Source organism: Haliotis rufescens, unplaced genomic scaffold (assembly GCF_023055435.1).
Source record: "Haliotis rufescens isolate VD_foot unplaced genomic scaffold, xgHalRufe1.0.p SCAF_35, whole genome shotgun sequence".
Taxonomy (NCBI): Eukaryota; Metazoa; Mollusca; class Gastropoda; order Lepetellida; family Haliotidae; genus Haliotis; species Haliotis rufescens.
In genome coordinates this window covers 705788-727253 of record NW_025964057.1, presented here as the reverse complement: position 1 = coordinate 727253, position 21466 = coordinate 705788, and the positions used below count along the sequence as shown (strand labels likewise).

General features: G+C 41.9%; 1 protein-coding gene across 1 annotated transcript in view; it reads right to left on the bottom strand.

Annotated features, from left to right (window-relative positions):
* Positions 1-21466, bottom strand: part of LOC124134374 (protein jagged-1-like) — a 49314-nt gene that overhangs the window by 11436 nt on the left and 16412 nt on the right. The window contains exons 2-3 of the mRNA XM_046499148.2: positions 14791-14844; positions 6551-6844 (exon numbers count right to left, since the gene is read on the bottom strand). Coding sequence (XP_046355104.2) covers positions 6551-6844; positions 14791-14844 — 348 coding nt within the window. The remainder of the gene's footprint in view (positions 1-6550; positions 6845-14790; positions 14845-21466) is intronic.

Below are 21466 nucleotides of genomic sequence, written 5' to 3'. Positions count from 1 at the left end.
GAGTGAGTGTTGCGTAACGCCGCAGTCAACAGTCAAGGCACCAGATTTCTTGTTAATAGTTATATATGATACTGCCCTGTGACAAGCTCGGCAGTGGATGAGGAACTCTGGAATGACTGCTGACCACACAGTTTTATTACCTGCTGACAGTTTTATTACATAAGAAGATCCTCTGGATATGGACTTTCTGCGAATTGCACTGGAATAGTTCATAGTCCATGAGGATAAGAAAATCTTTTTCGTTGTATTTTGTTTGGGGAAATGGAATCTATCACTCGACATTGTTTTCCTAAGATTGATAAGATGAACGGAAATTAAAGGTTTGATACAAACCAAACTAGGGAAGCAAATTTCTTGCAATCAGAAAACGGATAACCATCGCTAAACATGGACCTCGGAACATCACATCGTCACAAAGACGAACGATACCCCCAACACCGTATGCAACAGATCAGACATTTGCATTCTCGCGAGATCTCGTATTTTAACACGTGCGTTGACAGATATGTTATGTTATCGCAATGGATAAGGCCAATCTACAGGCAAGGGCAACATGAAGGGTATCTGTGATGTTAGGTCACCAAACTCGACCCTGGCGTTAACAATCTTGATCAACCAAACCATCTATCAATAGAAAATGGACATTACATGACGCAACGATGACGTGTATTTCAAAATGGCGACGGGTTTTGATACGAGACTGATGACACTGTCGACTTTTCCAAAACTGACACTCCCCACGTGCGCCTTAGAAAATATTCCATCTGACCCGCCTCGTTAATTCCGAGCCATTCCTCCGTCCTTATGCCCACTCTAGACCCGGACCGTGTTTGATAGGCTCAAGGAGACATGTAATTGATAGAGGATATAAATTGGGTTGGGGGTTTTAAGTCAGCGTGGACGGAGAGGTAAATAAGATTCTCATCTACGTGCAGCATTTAAAACTGTAACGTTCGGTACGTGTGTATCTCGAGTGCATCGCAGGACATATGAGAAGATGTTCGTATCATATTCAAATATTTACACAAGCAGTCGAAGTATTTAGCTTCTTGTACATATTAGCGCCATGAGAAGGATCTGGGACATTACATCCTTAACTTTTTAACAAGCAGTGGTTCAAAACGTTTTCCCAACTCTAACCGATTTCTGTGATTCGTTTGGATTAGTAAATTCTAAACCACATGTCTAGTTATGTGAGGACAACGTTGTAAGATCTAGAAACTGCAGGTGTACAAATAAACTAAGTTGACAATCACGACTTTAAGGCCTGTCAAATGAATTTGTTTCAGATCCAAATGAAATTTAATTTTAGCAGTACACCTGAACAAATATGTTTATCACGTTATCCCTTTCCCGAAGGTCTAAAGAAAATGTTTTGTTGACAAAAAAAAAAGGAAAATCAAGCAACGTCAGTCGTTATATGTCACATGTTCTTTCCCCGGTGTGTCACTTTGCGAATGAGATTAATCGAGATTTCACGTGGATCACAGAAATGTTTGATGTGATCGGAATACATTAAACACCATGAGATGCGGTCGGCCAACCTCGTCACATTCCGTTACAATCGGAAGTGTGGGAGCTGGTGCGAACTGAATTTTGTAAGCACGTTTCCGTACTTGATAAGCAGCTTATGCGTTGATGCAAAGTCTAGATGGTGCTTTTTCAAAGAATAACAATTAAAACAAAAGTATGATGATATATACGGCGTTATAAGGCGTTAAATGTTATTCACCCATATAGCGACGAACGTGTGCGTGTGGCTGCTTCAACTAGAGAGTGAGTCTTGTTTTACGCCGCTTTTAGCAATATTCCAGCAATATCACGAAGGGGCACAACAGATTGGGCTTCACACATTGTACCCATGTGTGCTTCAACTAGACTCATGCCGGTTTCATAGTGCTAGCGCACTGAGATACAGTGCCGCAGTTTTACAAGGAACCCAACTCAGACACATTACACACACTTTTTTACGCCCTAAATGTCGAGCGCAAGGCAGAGTAACAACAAGTATCTTTCAACGTGTTTAGGGTATAACGTGGCGAGGGGATCGAACCACAGATTCTCCTGGCTGGCAGACGCTCTGTCCATAACCCCCCAGAGCCGGTTCTGGTGATGGCGCCAGTGATGGTGGTGGTTGTAGTAACCGAAGATATACACAGCGTTAGTGTCCTCACGATAGATAAAATCAATTAAAGTGTTACCTCGTAGTGTCATATCTGCAAGCGGCGGAGAAAAATATTGTCCCTATCACAATTCTTGCAACTAAACAGTCTTGTGTCTATGAGCACCAGGGCCTCAAAAGAAATTTCAAATTATCTCCATTTTGTAAATGAGAGGTGTTTCTACACTGCATCGCACCACTATACTTCTCTGTGTGTGGTACAACTATTTGTCTGTCAGTTACCGTTTACTGCCGCTGATGACAGTTTGATGGTATGACGCCATCAGCGGATAGACTGGGGTTTACCCTCGCATTAACCCGTCAAAGCAATGGCGACGGAGAAGCGGCCACCGCTGAAACTACAGAATGAAAACTTGTTTTTTGACTCTATGATGAGAGGCTGATTCAACAAATAGCCATATATACATAGCCGGGGTTGTTTCGGTTGTCTTAAATGTGGTTACACTGTCGTATATTGTCTGCCTCGTCTGGGATATGAGTTCGAAACATGCGCCAGCGTTATCATGACGCCCGCAAGGTGGCAGTATGACTGCTCGCGCGGTGCGCGTTGTCTGGTGGGATATATTCCACGCAGGCCGTTATTCCCGCTTGATGGAATAATAGCCTACTGACCTTCAGAAGAAAATGTATAACTCCATAGTTGCGCTTGAGAAAATTCATTTGGATAAAACAGGTAATGGAACATGAAGGTCAAACTTAATAATATTACAAGTTCTCAAATATCCATGGAGAGTTGGTAGGCTAGTCGTAAAGGTCGTTGAAGCCCACGGTGTTGACGTTAATAAGGTCAATGACGTAAACTCCGTTTTTATTGATGCAGTCGAAAGAGCAGCGCATAATCTCGAACGCACACTGCATCATAAAATGTGAGTCGTCTTAATAGATACTCCAATATTTTATGTGTCAGTGTTTCTATTAGTTTTAACGTCGCTCGCAGCAATGTCGAAACTCGACGGGAGAGCACAAGAACGTGCGACACACATTGCACACATAGAGGGCACAGAACCCAAATCCCCTACCACCGTGTTCATTCCCAGACTATACTTCGTCCCAGTAGGAGTTGGTATATGTCAAAAGCACCCATAGGTCGCCAAGACTAACTAGCCTTGCTTAAATGCTGTACTGATAGATGGATGTAAAGTCCATGGACGTGTAATAATTTTATCCTTATAATAAACAAGTTAAGCGGAATCAAAGGCTAGTCATTTATAGGGATAACTTATTATATTTTTATTGATAAAATCTAGAAATTACGATTTAAATTAACAATTATTGCCTCAGAGACTTGCGCACGTCTAAGTCCATGACGTGACAAACACCACGCTAGTTTCATAAATTAAGTAAGTCTTCGGGTACAAGATACAGTGATGTATCCTGTCAGCACACCAGGGCTCCTCAAGTCCCTGGTAGTACTTGCTTGAACGGATCGAGATCGGGATTGGCTGGTTATAGTGGGGAACCCGCCTGACTGTGATTGTGCGTATCTCATGTTATCAATGACTGGTTTGTCCGACTCAATTATACACAGACAGGCTAAATAGGACTGTTAATGTTAACTCAATGGCACCACAAATTGAATAACCACCTGTAACTTGATTATTCCACACTGGATGTTTGAGTGGGTGGTCGGGTGAGTGAGTGAGTGAGTGAGTGAGTGGGTGGGCGGGTGGTCGAGTGAGTGAGTGAGTGAGTGGTCGAGTGAGTGTGTGTGGGGGTGGGTGGGTGAGTGAGTGAGTGAGTGGGTGGGTGAGTGAATGAGTGTGTGTGGGTGGGTGGTTGAGTGAGTGGGTGGGTGGGTGAGTGAGTGAGTGAGTGAGTGAGTGGTTGAATGGGTTGGTGGTCGAGTGAGTGAGTGAGTGTGTGTGTGGGCGGTTGAGTGAGTGAGTTAGCGAGCGAGCATTTGAACTGAACCCACAAGATATAGAAACAAAATAATGCAGACCGATTATACACTCATAAAGCCTAAATGTGTGACAAGAAAGGATGTATGCATAAATAGACTAGTTCCTGCATCTTACTGAGGTTCACTGTGTGGGTGCTCTAAGTATTTCATATAATGAACAGATAGGTTCACTTGTGCGTCATGAACGGCGGTGCCACATTGAGGACGAGGCAACACAAATTACGTAATCAGGAAATACTGTCCAACGGGAATGGCAATGTGTACAAAATGCACTTGTTGTATCTAAAATAATCGAAACAAATCCCAAGATGGCATTAAATATCACTTCAAATCATCTTGAAAGCAGTTCGAGGAAGAAAAACCTTGTAACGTGATTATTATTAAAGTCTCGCCATGTATACCCTATAGACGAACATTGGCAACAGAGAACTTTCAAACATACTATTGAGACTGAATATTTTCCAAACATTAGAGAAAGCCAAATTTCATTTTCCGTTCCATTTTGAAAATGACTCAGTTTATTCTGATTTATTTTCCACACACTCGTGTTGGCAATGGCGCTTTCTTTAATAATATTTTCCTAAGAAATATTTCAAATGTATTTGATACCAAGGAGCCATGCAGCAGATTGTCGATGTGTGTGATAATCATTATATCTCACTGTGTAAACAATTTAACAGCACTTTAAACAATACCACGCTTGTTATCCAATTCCATCACGTCAAAGCGCCCTCTGGGATCTAGTGTTTCACGTTTATCTCCCTTGAATGACACGTGACATTTACAAGGGAGGAGTCAATTCACGTGGTATCTGTTTCATTATTGTTCCGATAGGATGCGTAATTTGCTCTGATACAGAGTGTTTGGAAACTAGGTTCCGTGTGTACATTGATCATTTACGTTTAGTTTTATTTATTTGGTTAACTTCTCACAGGAGTCGTTTTCCAGTCGGCTATCTCTGCTGTTAGCATCGTGTGTCATATTCAGACTGGTCCCACTCTTCCAATGCGCAATTTAAACAGAGTGTTTAGTCATTAGCAACGGTGCGATGTTAACAGGAACTATTTAGTCATACTCTCAGAGCGCCACAACAGGCCCTGACACGGCCATTGTCAGACACGTGAAAGACGAATCACGGATTATCACATTGTAGTAATTGGCCGTTTAACTCACAGGCCATAGAAAGGATAGCAGTGGCATAGTGATGACGTAACAAGTCTATGCTCACATGCCATGGAGAGGATAACAGTGTCACAGTGATTCATAACAAATCTATGCTCACAGGCCATAGAAAGGATAACATTGCATAGTAATGAAATAACGCCACGCCCATCGCTTATAAAAGGTATAACAGTAGCTTACTTATGAAATAAATAGTTCACGCCCATCAGCCATAGCAAGGGTAACAGTAGTTCACGCCCATCAGACATAACAAGGATAACAGTAGTTCACGCCCATCAGCCATAGCAAGGATAACAGTAGTTCACGCCCATCAGCCATAGCAAGGATAACAGTAGTTCACGCCCATCAGCCATAGCAAGGATAACAGTAGTTCACGTCCATCAGACATAGCAAGGATAACAGTAGTTCACGCCCATCAGACATAGCAAGGATAACAGTAGCTCACGCCCATCAGACATATCAAGGATAACAGTAGTTCACGCCCATCAGCCATAGCAAGGATAACAGTAGTTCACGCCCATCAGCCATAGCAAGGATAACAGTAGTTCACGTCCATCAGCCATAGCAAGGATAACAGTAGTTCACGTCCATCAGACATAGCAAGGATAACAGTAGTTCACGTCCATCAGCCATAGCAAGGATAACAGTAGTTCACGTCCATCAGACATAGCAAGGATAACAGTAGTTCACGTCCATCAGACATAGCAAGGATAACAGTAGTTCACGTCCATCAGCCATAGCAAGGATAACAGTAGTTCACGCCCATCAGACATAGCAAGGATAACGGTAGTTCACGTCCATCAGACATAGCAAGGATAACGATAGTTGTGAGATAACCGGCCTGTACTCACCGGCCACATAAAGATACCAACAGCATAATGATAATATAGAGAATCTCGTCCTCGTGTCTTTTGATAGATCAACGAGACACGAGGGGGAGATTTTATTTATCATCCAACATCATTCTTCCAACTTTTTCAGTTTGTAGACAGTTATACGTAGTGTCTTAAGTGTAAAAAATACTGCTAACAGCTTCAGCAGCAGCGCCATTAGTGATGTCATTTGATTGTGACGTCATGGTAGCAATGACGTCACAACGGTCTGCAAAGCATTGTGATGCAATTTCATTTAAGCCATATCTTAAATGTAGATATCGCTTGATCTCACCCAAGCGATATATCCTATGGGAGCCAGTTTTGGATGGTAAATAACAATCCTATACTCACCGGCAATGAAAGGATAACAACCGTAGCATTGTGATGATATAACCAGTCTATACTCACCGGCCATAGAAATGTCAGCGGCACCCTGATGATGTACGGCCCGTCGCCGAGCTCGTTCCCCACCCCGATAGTGTTGCCCCCTATGACCGGGGTAACCTCACTCCCGTACGTGCAGGCGGGGGACGGGGGGATGGGGTTCTGGAAGTGCAACAAGCACACAGACACAAATATCCGACACTCCTCGGAACATGACGATGTTGTCCGAGTACCAGAGCAGCAGTTTCCGTCGGCTGTCTGCCCTCGGTCGTTGTATAGCGCTCTGATCTTCACCTCGAATACACCAGTTGTTGTTGTCTGAAATAAATATATAAAACCTCAATACGAAAACAGTATGAGTGTTCATCTGTCTGAGTGTAATATAGATAAAGTAGACAATATATTGCCGTATGAAAACATAATCATGTTATCTGAATGGTTTCTTCCAGATACAAACATTACGTGTATGAGTTGTGTGATTTATGGCTGTGTATTCTTGGTAAGAAGGATGTCCATTATAGCAACACTTGAAGTCTGTTTCACTTGTCTCATGCAGATGGATTAATGGTCATTTAATAACGTGCGTAAACTAAGGGTTAATTTCGACGGTAGACTGACGTTTAGTCCTAGAAATAAAGTGATCTTATTTAAGATGTATATCTACAATATAAACAAAATAAAATCCAAATGGAGCCCAGATCAATCCTTAATTCCCTAGAGTTGAGGCAATCTAGACTTGAGTTGGACTCCTTTTTTGATTTATTCCCTAGGGTCTATGTTACATATCCTAACAAGACTCACAAATCTGGTCTGACTTGCAATTCTGTCTGAAAGAAATGTTGACATAATTATGAATAAGTCGATGTGTTCTCGAAAATACTTATGAACAAGAACACTCTTTTCGCTTAACATTCACATACAAGACGACATCATTGGAAACGATGGGATTCCGCAATTGGGTCTTTACGTGATTAAATGTTGTAGAGCATGACGCCGTTTCCAACATAACAGCCGTAGTGTTACTATCGTAGTGTTGACGTGTGATGGTGGTGAGGTGAGGTGAAATGGAGTTTAACGTCGCGTCCAAGATTATTGCCCTTACGTTTGTGTGTGTGCTTGTACTAGTCCGGACTAATGCCGATTAAATAGTGCTAGCCTACTGAGATACCATGCGGCGGTTTAACACGAATACCCCACTCAGACACAGTATACTGACTCCGAGCCGACCAGTTTCTGTTTTATCCCCTTAATGCCGAGCGCCAGACAGGGTAACAACAAGTCCCATTCTTTTAACGTCTTTTGGTATGAGGCGGGCGGGGTTAGAACGCCGGACCTTTCGCTCTCCGGGCGGACGCTCTACCACTAGACCACGGAGGCGGTCCGTACGATGGACGCAGAGTTGCTGTCACTTTGTGAAGCGGGACTCTTGTTATTGTGTATGAAGCCGTCTCTACATACGAAGGGCGAAGATAATCGAAGATTTATCAAAACGTCCAAAAGACCGAGCAATCGCGTGCCATTTCGCTTTCAATCGAAGGAAAACGACCCCCCCCCCCATCCTCAACCCTGAGATAGTCTTGTTTCCTCAGAAGGTTTATTCGCTACTTACGACTTGGAGAAAAGAGCTGACAAACAGTGACATCAGTGCCTTCTATTTATTAACAGTGCTGAAGCAAGTATGCGTTTGTTTTCGTAGGTGCAGGTTTACTATTTCTTACACTTCACAAGCTTGGAAACCTTATCAGGCAGCACATACTGTGAAGTCTTATCACAAACCCAGTACACAATATATAGAATTACCTTTGTGTGAGAAGCGAAATGATAATTCTCCTACAGTTATCTTTTTAGCTTCCTTGCAATTTTCCAATATCATTTCAGCAAATTACTTATCTCAAACAATGTGAAGCCATGTTCAGAAAGGACGGTCGGGTAGCCTAGTGGTTTAAGCGTTCGCTCGTCACGCCGAAGACCCGGGTTCGATTCCCGACATGGGTACAATGCGTGAAGCTCATTTCTGGTGTCCCCCGTATCGATATTGCTGGAATATAGCTAAAAGCGGCGTAAAACCATACTCACTCACCATGTTCAGGAGACAGGTGTTTTAGCCGCTTTGCTTCCTGTTCAGCACTTCCGGTGATGCCACACAACGCCATTGTTTAAAGATATGCGCGACATTTTCGGAAATGTTCGAAAGAACAAACAAACCTGACAAAATGCGTATTTCCGATATTTGTGAGTCAATTAAATTGAGATGAAATTTACATTTGACATTTCAACCCGCTACAATTCCGTCATCGTGTGCCGTAAATTCCGCTGTTACATGTGGTTTCTCGTTTCAGAAGAAATATTTTCTCGAAACAGGATTTTCATCTGAGCACGCGACAAACGCGTGTAAACGGTGTAGTTTGGGGAGGGATCAGCGGGTCGACCGGGGGTTACGTCAACAACGCGGGAGTGGAGAGGGAGAAATACAAAGTGCTGGATTTTAGCACATCTTTGATCACTCATGCGTTGCGACCGACAACAAAGTGTCATGTCGTCGGGTTTTGTTTACCTCTGCTACAGGGCGGAAATACATTCAGCGATGGCATTTGAATACAGATTAAACTGATTCAGTTGAAATGTATTGTTTTGGTATTTTTCAGAAATGAGCACCACTCGAAACCTGAAATTACGTAAAACGTAACTGCGGTCCATTTCTACATAAACATTTTCGACATTCTTTAATATTCATAAATATGTTGATTCCGAATTAAAACGGGTCCCTAGCAAACCATGCTTGCTTTACTAGGCGACTTAATTGAACAGGTGGTGAGGCTCGAGGACTATATTGAACACGAGCCATCGTAATTCAACGGCTTTGGACGCTGCTCATAATATCAATCACCCATTTGTCTGGTTCAGGCTCGATAGTTTACAGACCGACGTAAAGTATTTAGAATGATATTATTGCTGAGTGTGGTGTTAAACAAGAAACGTAGGAATCGGTCGTTTTATTGTTTTAAAGGGATGTAATTTTCTTTTGAAACATTTTTTTGTTCGTAAATATGATACCTGTTTAACTGACCAAGATATTCATAATATTTATGTAGTAGCATATAGGTAGCATTAATTGTGTCTGAACAGTTCACACGCGCGCAGCAAGTGTCAAGCTGACATTTCAAGAGGCCTATTAACACCTCTGACAAATCCCGGCAGGTGATGAATTTTCCTCCTTACCATTCTTGCATCATCTTGTGTAGTCGGACTTATCACATTACCTCCCCGCCGAGCGGATATTTATTCCACGTCTCACACAAACACGCTTACATGTAAACGGAACATAATGTGATTAACACACACAACAGGGGCAGTGTGGTTGGGGTGTAGGTTTGGGGGTGGGGTTATCGGTGTGGGAGTGGGGTTATCGGTGTGGGGGTGGATAGAGGGGTGGGGGTGGATATAGGGGTAGGGGTATTGTCTGGAGAATAGTTACCCTCTGTGTGGTCATGACGTCCCCCCCCCCCCCCCCTCGTACAAGCTGAGTGTTACAGCCCCTGCTCGGAGAGGAGGTAGGGTGCGATTTATACAGCCTCTATATACATAACCAAACAACACATTGTATCCACATGAGGATTCGAACCCAGATCCCCAATTTTACATGTCCTGGCTGCCCACTAAGATATAACCGCCGTCGAATATCTTGTGTTATAGCCTTCCTCAGGCCTCCGTTTAGACACACGCAAGCAATGTATGCAATATTATGCAACATGCATAACGCATTATCATCCAGCATCGCATAGAACAGTCTGTGTCTGTATTATTTCCCGTTCCCCAGCCCTAATTGTAATGCTGTAACCCTAAATGAAGCAAGTCTAGATTTTCCTCGGGGCGGTGGGGTGGCCTTATGGTTAAAGCGATCGCTCGTCACGCCGAGGATCCAGGTTCGATTCCGACATGGGTACAATGCGTGAAGCCCATTTCTGGTGTACCCCGCCGTGATATTGCTAGACTATTGCTGAAAGCTGCGTACAACCATACTCACTCACTCACTATATGTTCCTCAGGTTCCATCTCACTTGGGCTCCTTTTCAATTTATATGTTTCTTGTTCTTTCAGAATTATATTTTTTCAGAGGCTAAGGGTTTTAAGATAGTAGTATTTTTTTATTTTACAAAAGAACATTTCCTCTCCTGCTGCTTACATAGTCAAGGACACTGGACTTGGTTTAGTTTGAACTTGTCTTGCCTAGGCTTTTAACATACAAAAGTCCAACGTTGAGCTGTACCATTTAATAAACCGGTCTCACGAATGTGATTTCCTAAAGAAATTCTATGAAATTCTATATTCCACAGTTATGGCGTCCGACAAATGCTTTCCAGACGATTTCTTTTGACATTTCATCTTTTAAACTCATTGGGAAAGAGGGAAAGCTTCAAAGTAAGTTGGAAGCATCTTCCCAAGGCAAGGGAGTTAACTGACCATTAAAGTCTAGTTTTGTCCACGTGGGAACTGGACTTTTAAAGTCAGTTAACGCCATTGCCTCTGGAAGATGGTTGAAAACGGTGTGGAGATTTCAAGCTTTCCATTTTTCAAAAACAGAGTTTGAAAGAGTCAAAAGTTACCGGAACTCTGATAGAACCAGCTATATATATCATAGTGACACGTAATCATGAAACAGTCCTGTGATTTGATAATCAGGAAATGTGTACAGTTCGTCCGGGCTTTTTCTGGCGCTAATATGATTAGGAAATACCACGAAACATATTGATAAAACAACATTTAAAACACGTAAAACGACGTCGGAAATATGCAAAATCATCACATCACGTCAAAACGTCATACACTCATCTTTACAGCTAAAATAAAAATCTGCACTGAGGCAAAACAGGGTAAGAAAAAGGTCCCGTTACGTCAAGCACGTGCAGCACGACCCAGCACGTGCGCAGGCCTACCGTGTTGTGGGTTCATTCATAATGTGCACGTGCAGAATGAGCCTACGGGTAAAATGGGTTGTGCGTGTCAGTTCGTGAGGTGTGCATATGTATACACGTACTTTGACATGTTTATCTCCGGAATGTTTAACCTTGATGATGTTGAGTTGTGCAATAGTGTTGTTTTTACAGGCAAAGTAGCTAACACTACGTGTTGTAGAGGAAGCCTCAAGCAGCATCACGCCTTCGCCGATAACTCGTTTGCGTGTGTTTATGTAAACGAAAAACAAATTCAGCAAAGATTCCATAAAAGTTTCATTACTGTATTAAGAGATAATCTAGTTGATGTTCAGGCAAATGGATATATTTTTTTGGTAAATACTTCGATGTTATTTTTCGACATTTTCATCTTTTGAGCTTTGTCATAAAGTTATAAATTCTATTTTGCAACAGTAATACCAAAAACGAGTACATTTTTAACTGCAATACATTTGTGAATCCCATCCTGGAGTAATATTTTAGCTTAATAAAACAATCAATTATTTGCATACTAGAAAAACGTTTCCCAAAGCGGCGTTGTCACGTCTGTCACAATTGCCGTACTTCTTAACATAGCGAGTGAGTTTGGTTTAACGTCGTCACACTTAAATCACGGCGTTTCAGCTATAACATTGACGTGTGTATGTGTTTGTGGGGCGGTGTGTAGGAGGCTGATAAGCCCGCAGCGACGCAAGTGTTAGATATATACCACACCATGAGCTGGGATTCGACCACATCATGTAAGAGACGCAACTCTGTGTAGTAAATTACGGAGCCTTAACATCGCCGTAATCAGCGCTAAGATCGCATTGAGAACCAGACGTCACGTCTCATCACACATCGGATCTAAATGTCCCAGGGATAACATACGTCTCAATGTGAGGTTCCACAGTTTGTGTTTTAGTCTGATGGAAACATATCATATTTCAAGGGACACAATTGTCAGCTTGGACGCACGTAGAGCAGGTCAGCGTGACCGACAACTCCAAGAACGTATTCGAAAAACGTGATATTGCCAACTCGAATTTACTTCAAATCTCAGAATCTCCAGACGTGTTACACCTTCATTAGTTATGCCAGGAGCCGGTAACCTTGTTACCACGGCCGCGGGCGTGACACGTGAAGGTCAAATGTCGCAATAATTTTAACTATGGTAACAAGCAGCTGCACGTGCTTAAGAAGGCGATTGAGACCAGATGATACGGTGAGGTATATGTCGACCACATGTTAGGGGGTGGTGGTGGTCTAGGTTGGAAAGCGGTGGGGGTTTAAATTTAGGGATTTTAAGGGAAAATATGACAGTTTAGTGGGAGCTGTGGTCGTTGTGCACTGACGTCAGATTCCATGTTATTGCTAGATACGACCTATTTACATGTTTATCTTATATTGCAAAGTGATGCATTGTGGCAGGAGTACACCGTGGTATATATGTCAACTCTATTGAGATGAACAGCTTCGATCACGCTTTTTAAAAAAGAGTAGAAGCACTGCAGTGTTTCACCATGGTAGTTACAACGGGGAATACACCTTTACGGGAATGGAGAGGTTCATTTTGCGATTTGGCAATCGGTAATCGCGTAACATTATGGAAACTAAATCATCAAATTGGTAATAATGTTACTATACGTTTAGTTAGCATACCCGAATGATCATGCATAGAACCGAATGTTTAAATGTTCAGCATGTTTCAAAAACGGGGCGCGCGATGAATGGGGTCCACGCAATTGGAATACGATGACATCAAACAAGTCAGCGAGCCTGACCATCAGATCCCGACCTGTGAAGTTCCGGGGCAGAATAGGTCTTCATCAAACCATGCTTGCCGTAAAAGGTGACTATGCTTGTCGTAAGAGGCGACTAACGGGATCGGGTGGTCAGGCACGGTGACTTGGTTGAATCATGTCATCGATCCCAATTGCGTGGATCGATGCTCATGATATCAATCACTGGATTGTCTGGTCCAGATTCGATTATTTACAGACCGCCGTCATATAGCTGGAATTTTGCTGAGTGCGGCGTTAAACAACAAACAAACCAACCAACCAAAAACGGGGCGCACCCCTGATGATGATGATGATGATGATGATGATGGTGGTGGTGGCAAGAACTGGAATGAGACTGTGTGCAATGGTGACTGTCGTGACAGTCGTACTAGACTTGACTAGTTACAGCAGAGTTAGATGTTAAAGTCGATGTAGTAGGTGTGTGGTGGGGTTGGTCGCCTCTTAATTACTCAAAAGTTTAAAGTGATCAGCGATAACAGCAAAAGCATATATCAATGTAACCTCTCCATAGTTCTCAGTGTGGCAGATCATGGCGAGCGTTCACGTCACCTAGTTGTGAATACAGTACGTTTCCTTCATCGGTGCAATCTTTGTAAGTGCGCTGTCATTACTTTCAGACTTGGTGCCAAATTGTCCCGTTTCCTCCTCGCCCCAAACAGCTTTATTTTAAGCAAATATCAATTCACATTTCTTATAACTGACACGCTTATACGAGGAACAGATACACGACATGCATTTTAGCCTTGGATGTTTGCCCATTTGCCAATAATTATTGTCGGAACTGAGTGAATACGTTTCCAAAACAAATTTGAATTATATTCTTTGAAGAAATTGGTCGTTTATGCCGGTTTTGCTTGTGATAAATTCGATTGATACAACAAGACGGCCGTTAGGACTATTAAAAGTGATGGTACATCAGATACGTGTATTTTTAAAAAGGTAAATGTATTTTAAATTAAATCTTGTATTAGTCTAATTTTGTTAAACAATAAAAAACATATTTTGTGTTTGGTAAACGAAATTGTTAAAGTAGACATAAACTCATTATAATACACTGTATCTCCATCACAAGAAACAACACTCTGTTACCGGAATGAGGACAATCTTTGATAATTTCACATAATGGTTAGACAGATTATTTTTATTGCATTATATTGTTGAAAATAGATCTTCAGAGAAGACAGTTGCGGCTTATGTTTGTGGCTCTCCAAAGTAAAGCCATGTAGGATGTCATTTTCATACAGTGTACAACCAAAATCACATTTACAGCGCATGGGCGCTCAACAATTGGTATAATGCGTCAGTGCTTTCCTAGGGCATGTTCTTTCATCACAATTATGTCTTTGCTAAAGTGGACACCCACAGCAGATGCACCCTACATAATATCACGAGTTAAACTCTTCTGACAGCTAATCAAATTACAGGCGTTATCGGCTGAGTGATGCTCTTCCGTTTCTACTATGGATAAATCGCATCAAAAAACGGAAACCATGTCAGAATATAAATAAACAATTGAATAAATACTTACCTCTTTCACACACAGCACAAAAAGGACCGAGAGAAGAATGAGTATGTCCGGCATCTGGAACGGCAAGATGAAAAACTCATGAGAAACGAGAAATGAAAGAAGTGTCGTCTGCTTCTCATAAGCAGACGATCGTTGCTTCGGTAGACAAGGCCCAGAGTAAGTAAGCCAATTGAAAACCAGGATACGTTTCATGGAAATACAGTGAGCCAATCAAGTCACTGTTTTTCTGAACGGGTAATTGTCGTCTGCAAAGTCGAACAGATTAACAAATTAGTCACGAATTTTGTGCTTGCACCACGTGACCACTATAAGCCAGTCAGAGAAGGTTTTGTTGGGGAGGTCGGTAATTCGATATGCGTGAAGAGAAAATGAATGACTGGACCGGAAAAATATCCGAAAAGGGATAAAAAGTGATTGAATTTGAAGAGGCACTGTTTTTTTTAATTAGTTTTACTAATTTTCAAAGACGAAAGGAATAAGAAATATTACTGTGTGTTTCATAGTGTGCGTGCAAGAGCATAGCATACCCGCAAACACTAATCACATGACTAACTGCGAACTCTTTTCGTCCGAATCTGAATTTTTACAGTGCAATTATTCATCATTAAGCCACTAAACAGTTTATATCATAAAGGTATTGGCATTATGCTTCTGCCTGCGGATAGCACAATTCAGATGTTCCCACTGTTCGGGAAGCTTCAGCGAGTGGAACTACTCCCAAGGTGGCCGCCATGATGTAATTGTCCACCATTGTGTACGTACTTCATAAACATCTGCAACCCATCAGCTTACTTTACCATTGACCACATCAGCGAACATCCAGGAAGTTATACACTTTTGATATCGTTATGGGTTTATTTCAAATGATATCAAGAATTTGAATATTATATTGATGTAATAAGTTGCACAGTCTTCCAATTTGAGGCAGTTTCTATGCAAAGAGCAAGCTGACACAAACGTCCCTGACGTGAAATGCTGCTTTACGTTGCTGAGAGAAATATTACAGCAATATTACAGCAACATCACACTGCCTAGATCTCGAGTCATCAAGAAGCTAAAGCAAAGCCGTATGTATTGTGATTGACGAGTAAAGTGATTTTCAGCAAGACTGACCCCTATCCACAAAACTATCATAACACATCTTTGTTGGTACACGCGCACCCTACACGATATAGCCGTATGTATATCTAAGGCCCATTCTTACTGAAAATCTCTTGATTCGGTCCAAATATAAATTTCAAGGAACCAAGCGTCCTTGACTTAATAGTACCCCTTGCTTGACATCAGGCACTGATATGAATGGTATATGTCAAAGACATAATATACAACCGAGACACATGTTTCAAGATAGCCTCCACTTTAATCCGCCCAGTCCTCTTATTAATGAAACCCGACCCCACGACACTCCGTGAGCAAGCTAGGTGTCAAAACCTCAAGCACCCCCTATCGAGATCTTTGAGAGGTGTGATCACGTGTTGACCGAAAGGTTAAATATTCCTTGTCAATCATACCACATCTGCACTTGTCATCACACGAAGGCGTTCTGTAAGAAAGCATTGATTCAGAAACAGATGGCTCATAACTTTATGACACATATACACCGTCAACTTATTTTTTAACAAACTGTTTAATGCAAAAAAGTCGGCGCTCACGCTCTAAATCTGTACTCCACACTGTCGACCACTGGGCGGCCTGGTTTTGTTTCTCTGTTGCGCTTTCGCCTAATCTTTTTTTTTTTTTTTTGGGGGGGGGGGGGGTCGATATTCGCAACAAAAAAATGGGACCAGAAAATATAGGATGGGTAAGGAGAGAGGGAAAGAGACAAGGGGGAAGAAAAGGAATGAAGGATAGAAAGAACGAAAGAGAGGGGGAGGGGTTAACTCGAGTAAGAAATGTAGACAAACAAAGAGAGACATCTATAGAGTTTTTTTGCATGCACGTGTGTATGCGCCTGTGTGTCGCTGCTTGCACTTGTCCAGACTAATGCGGCTTTATTGTGCTAGCCGACAGATCAGGGGCACCCTGCTCAGACACATTATATGACTACGAGCTGGGCAGTCCTTGTGTTATCCCCTAAATCATGTTAATGTCGAGCACCAGGCAGGGTAAGAACAAGTACCATCGTTTAACGTATTTTGGTATGACACGAACCCCCGACCTTCCACTCTTCGAGCAGAGACCTCAGCCAGTACACTACGGAGGCGGTCATGTGACAAATAATAAGGGATACTGTTTGCTCGAGATAGTGCGCATCAAAACAAATTAAACCTTTTTTATTCATATCCCGTTTATTTACTTAATTGGGCAAGGTCGAGTGGAAGTTAGCCCCAGAGAACGAAAACCTTAAATCGAGAAATCGACACAAAACAAAAACATTTTTTATCGCAATTACTATCCAGCGCTTATTTAAAAAAATCTTATCTTTGATGAAACTACTCAGATCGCATGTACGTTTCCACAAGCCTTACCTCAGCCCCCAGCCTCAAAGTCCGTCGCCAACAAGCGCGTGTAACGGGACCCCGATCAGAAAGAACCCGCCGACAGCGCTGAGCAGTGATATAATTGTGTCACAGATGAAAGCCCGATTATTTCAAAAAAGCTACAGTCATATAGATGTAATTAAGAAACTTACAAGGGCGGGTTGTATGCATAAAAATGAAACGTGATCCTTCATTTCGTTAAATATCATCTCATATCTGAAGAATCAATGAATTCAAAACGAAACGTGTGGGCTTGTGTAGGTTTGCAGTGCAGAAAAAAACTTACAACATTCATCATTTCACATTTATTTTCAAATGTCATTCTAATGGAAGAAAAGAAACTAATTTCACAAGTCGAGATTGAAGCGTATGTTTGGTTTGTAGGGACTTCATGCAAGTGCACCCAGAGATCGGTATTATTGTTGTTTCGTCAACGCCCGTGACAACACAACCAATCTGCTGTTGAGGGATCAGAGAGCGAGAAACACAGGCGACATGGTGTGCTTCCAAACACTGCACGCACACGCCTACACGGAATTCATAAAGAGTACTACCCCCGCATGTATTATCAGTGCATGTGTGACTGCATATTGTTTGACGCCGCACTCCGCAGAATTCCAGATGTATGACAGCGGCGAAAATATCCCAAACGGAATCCCCTTTGAGGGCGGGGTCCATCGTAATAGGTTTGTTTGTTTGTTTGTTTGTTCAAAGACCCACTCATCAATATTCCAGCTATATGATGGCGGTCTGTAAATAATCGAGTCTGGACCAGACAATCCAGTGATTGATATCATGAGCATCGATCCACGCAATTGAAATACGATGACATGCATCAACCAAGTCAGCGAGATTCTGTTGTGCCAAGGACGTTTGTTTTGCGTGTTTAACGCCACAATCAGTAATATTCAGGTGAGTGACGACACCTGTAGATAACCGAGTATGGACCAGACAATCCAGTTATTGGCATCATGAGCATCGATGACATGCATCAACCAAGTCAGCGAGCCTGACCACCCGATCCCGTTAATCGCCTCTTACGACAAGTATAGTCACCTTTAACGGCAAACATGGGTTGCTGAAGATTTATTCTACACCGGATCTTCACACGTAACAACGCGACAGTATTTTGAATTCCGTCGGTGGCGTCTTCCTCAAAGAGAAACCTCATAGCAAGACCTCATAATCATAACACACTCGACAGGGATTAAATATGAATAAGAGACCGATATTAGTTAATGAGACATATTGGTCGAACTCTGTGTCGAACTGTCCTGACATTTTCCAGTTCCAAAGGATTTTGACTTTATGATTTGATAATGGTAAATTAATTTTTTGCCATACATTTGTGAACCGACGCGACAGTTTACGAGATCACTGGGAATATGTTTTCGTTTTATGTGCATTTGTTCAACAAAAAAGTACAGTTTCAAACACTTATCGGATTATTTAATTCTGGTTAATGCCATTTCTTGGCATTATTTGCTCTGGTAGATATATAATAATGTATATACTTTCTCCAGACAAAATACACAATAACAAAAGTTAACCAATTATAAGTCCACACAAAACTGAGTATTCGTTCTCCCAAAAAACATTTAATGGCGAATTAATTATCAGTGCATACCATTAATATGACAAATTAGTGTGTGAGTGAGGATATTTTATGCCGTTTAAGCTATATTCCAGTTCAACAGGCGTGGGAAATTAGAAATGGACTTCCATGACTTGAACCCGGCTCCCGCGTGGAGAGCGAATTATTTAATTACTTGGCACTCATTACTGATGTTCAATAAGATGACGATTAAACATAAATACTACGGTTATAACGAACTCAAATGGACCACAATCTTTTGGTCGTATTAACCGTGCTTTAAGCATATATACAACAAATGACCCCGACTAAAAAAGAAGTTCATTATATCGGTCAGTTCAGTATATGCGTGTTCGTTATAAACGTAGTTTACTGTATAAGGTAAAGAATACCCATAGCTCAATCTTTGAAAACAAGTAAATCTTCAAATATATTTGATCATCGAGGTAGTACTGTATGTTTCTATGCAGTCAGCAATATTCAAGCTAAATGACGGCGGACTGTGAGAAATCGAATCTGGAACAGACCGGAAACATTAGGCCCATACAACGTCGGGGTACAATGTCACGTGATTAAACTGTTTCGAGTCTTTGAACCGGGAGACCCTATATATATACATTAACATGTATAGTGACCAAAGAATGCCCTCCTCAAATTCTCCGTGCAGAGGTGTCTTTCGTAGAAACCACGATTTGAATCCCGGCCCGCCAAGATTATTGGCTTGTTAACACCATACCCGCCCTGATTGTGAAGTGATTAACATCTGAGACCTGCATCACATCGGGCTTTCCTCCCACATTAGGCTGGCACGCCATGATATAACTGAAATACTGTTCAAAACGTCGTTAAACCCAACTCACTCACCCACTCACGACATCACTCGTATTCACATTCTAACTTTGGACACCAAAACGTTAACAAATAAGTAATAACAATGGCGTCAAACAATTCATGTTCTCAAGAACAAACCATGAACGGTCCTGACAACCACTTCCCCTACACAAACCGAAGAATCTACTTCAAGAATGAGCTCTACTCAATCAACGCCTGCAATACACACTCCATTCAGCCCAGCCACCGGCGTAACACGGACATACCACATGTCAAACAAGCATCAGCGGGACCTTTGATGTATTGCATGCCTAGCACGTGCAGCACATGCCAAGGAGGTAGAAGTAAATCTCAGTGGCGCATGTGCACCTTGCACGCGCTCCATGGCAGGTGTAGTGTGACCCAAGCTGTTTGGGTCACAGCGACTGTTGAATGCTGGCCCGGAAGCTCGGATTGTTTCAGTGAGACCTATGAACCGCTAAGTGCATTGTGGATAAACGAGCATTAATCCGTTTATTTTTAGTGCAGTATGTGTAATTATCTAAAAGAGCTGAAAAATAAACTCAAGATACATATGTACAATGGCTTTCATTTAGAAAATGACACACGTTGGGATTGAATTGGATCGAACGCAGTTCATTTGTGTCATAAAATCATTATTTAATGTATTGGTATTTGTGTTTCATTCAACACATGTAGGTCACGTTCAATGGTAATAGTGGTTTGGTGGGGGGTGGGGTGGGGTGGGATTGCATACCCACGTGCGTAGAACCGGTTTAATACCATCGTTATTCTTAAGTAAACAGACCCGTGAACATCCGTGGTAGAAAAGGTCTTCACAAACTCATGCTTGTCGTAAGAGGCGACTAACGGGATCTGATGGTTTGTCTGTTTGTTTGTTTGTCTGTTTGTTGTTTAACGCCGCACTATTCAAGCTACCTGAATATTCAAGATAATTAAAGCTACCTGAAAAATAATCGGGTCTGGACCAGACAATCCAGTGATTGACATCATGAGCATCAACCCATGCAATTGGGACCGATTACATGCACCGACTAAGTCAGCGAGCCTGACCACCCGATCCCGTTAGTCGCCTCTTACGACAAGCATAGTCACCTTATAGGGCAAACATGGGTTGCTTTTCTGCCCCGGATCTTCACGGATCGGGATCTGGTGGTCAGACTCGCTGACTTGTTTGATGCATGTCATCTATCCCAATTGCGTGGATCGATGCTCATGATGTCAATCACTGGATTATCTGGTCCAGGCTCGATTATTTAAAGATCGTCGTAATGTAGCTTGAATATTGGTGAGAGCGGCGTTAAACAACAAACAAAACAAAAAAACAAAATCTTAAGTAAACAATATCTTATGGCCGAACTGAATATTACGCCAATAACATCACAAACATATATACACATCGCATCACATCACATCGATTAAGCCAGTTGTATGTGTTATTTTATTAAATGTGACGTCATACATAATTAGATGACGATTATTTATTTCCGCCATCGCATCGTACATTATTGAATGTGCATTATGAATCCCGAGTACCATGATATTTCAATATGAGTCCCATTGCTTACCCCTGAATCCCAAATACAACTTCACACAAATCTCAAAAGCATTACTTTTTACGTATACCATTTTTATGTTGAATCTGCGAACCAAACACGATTATATTTGCGTCGCGCGGATTCTACTGTTGAGTCCCGAATACCCCTACAATAGACTCAGAATCCCGCCTACCCAAACGTGGTTGCCAGCC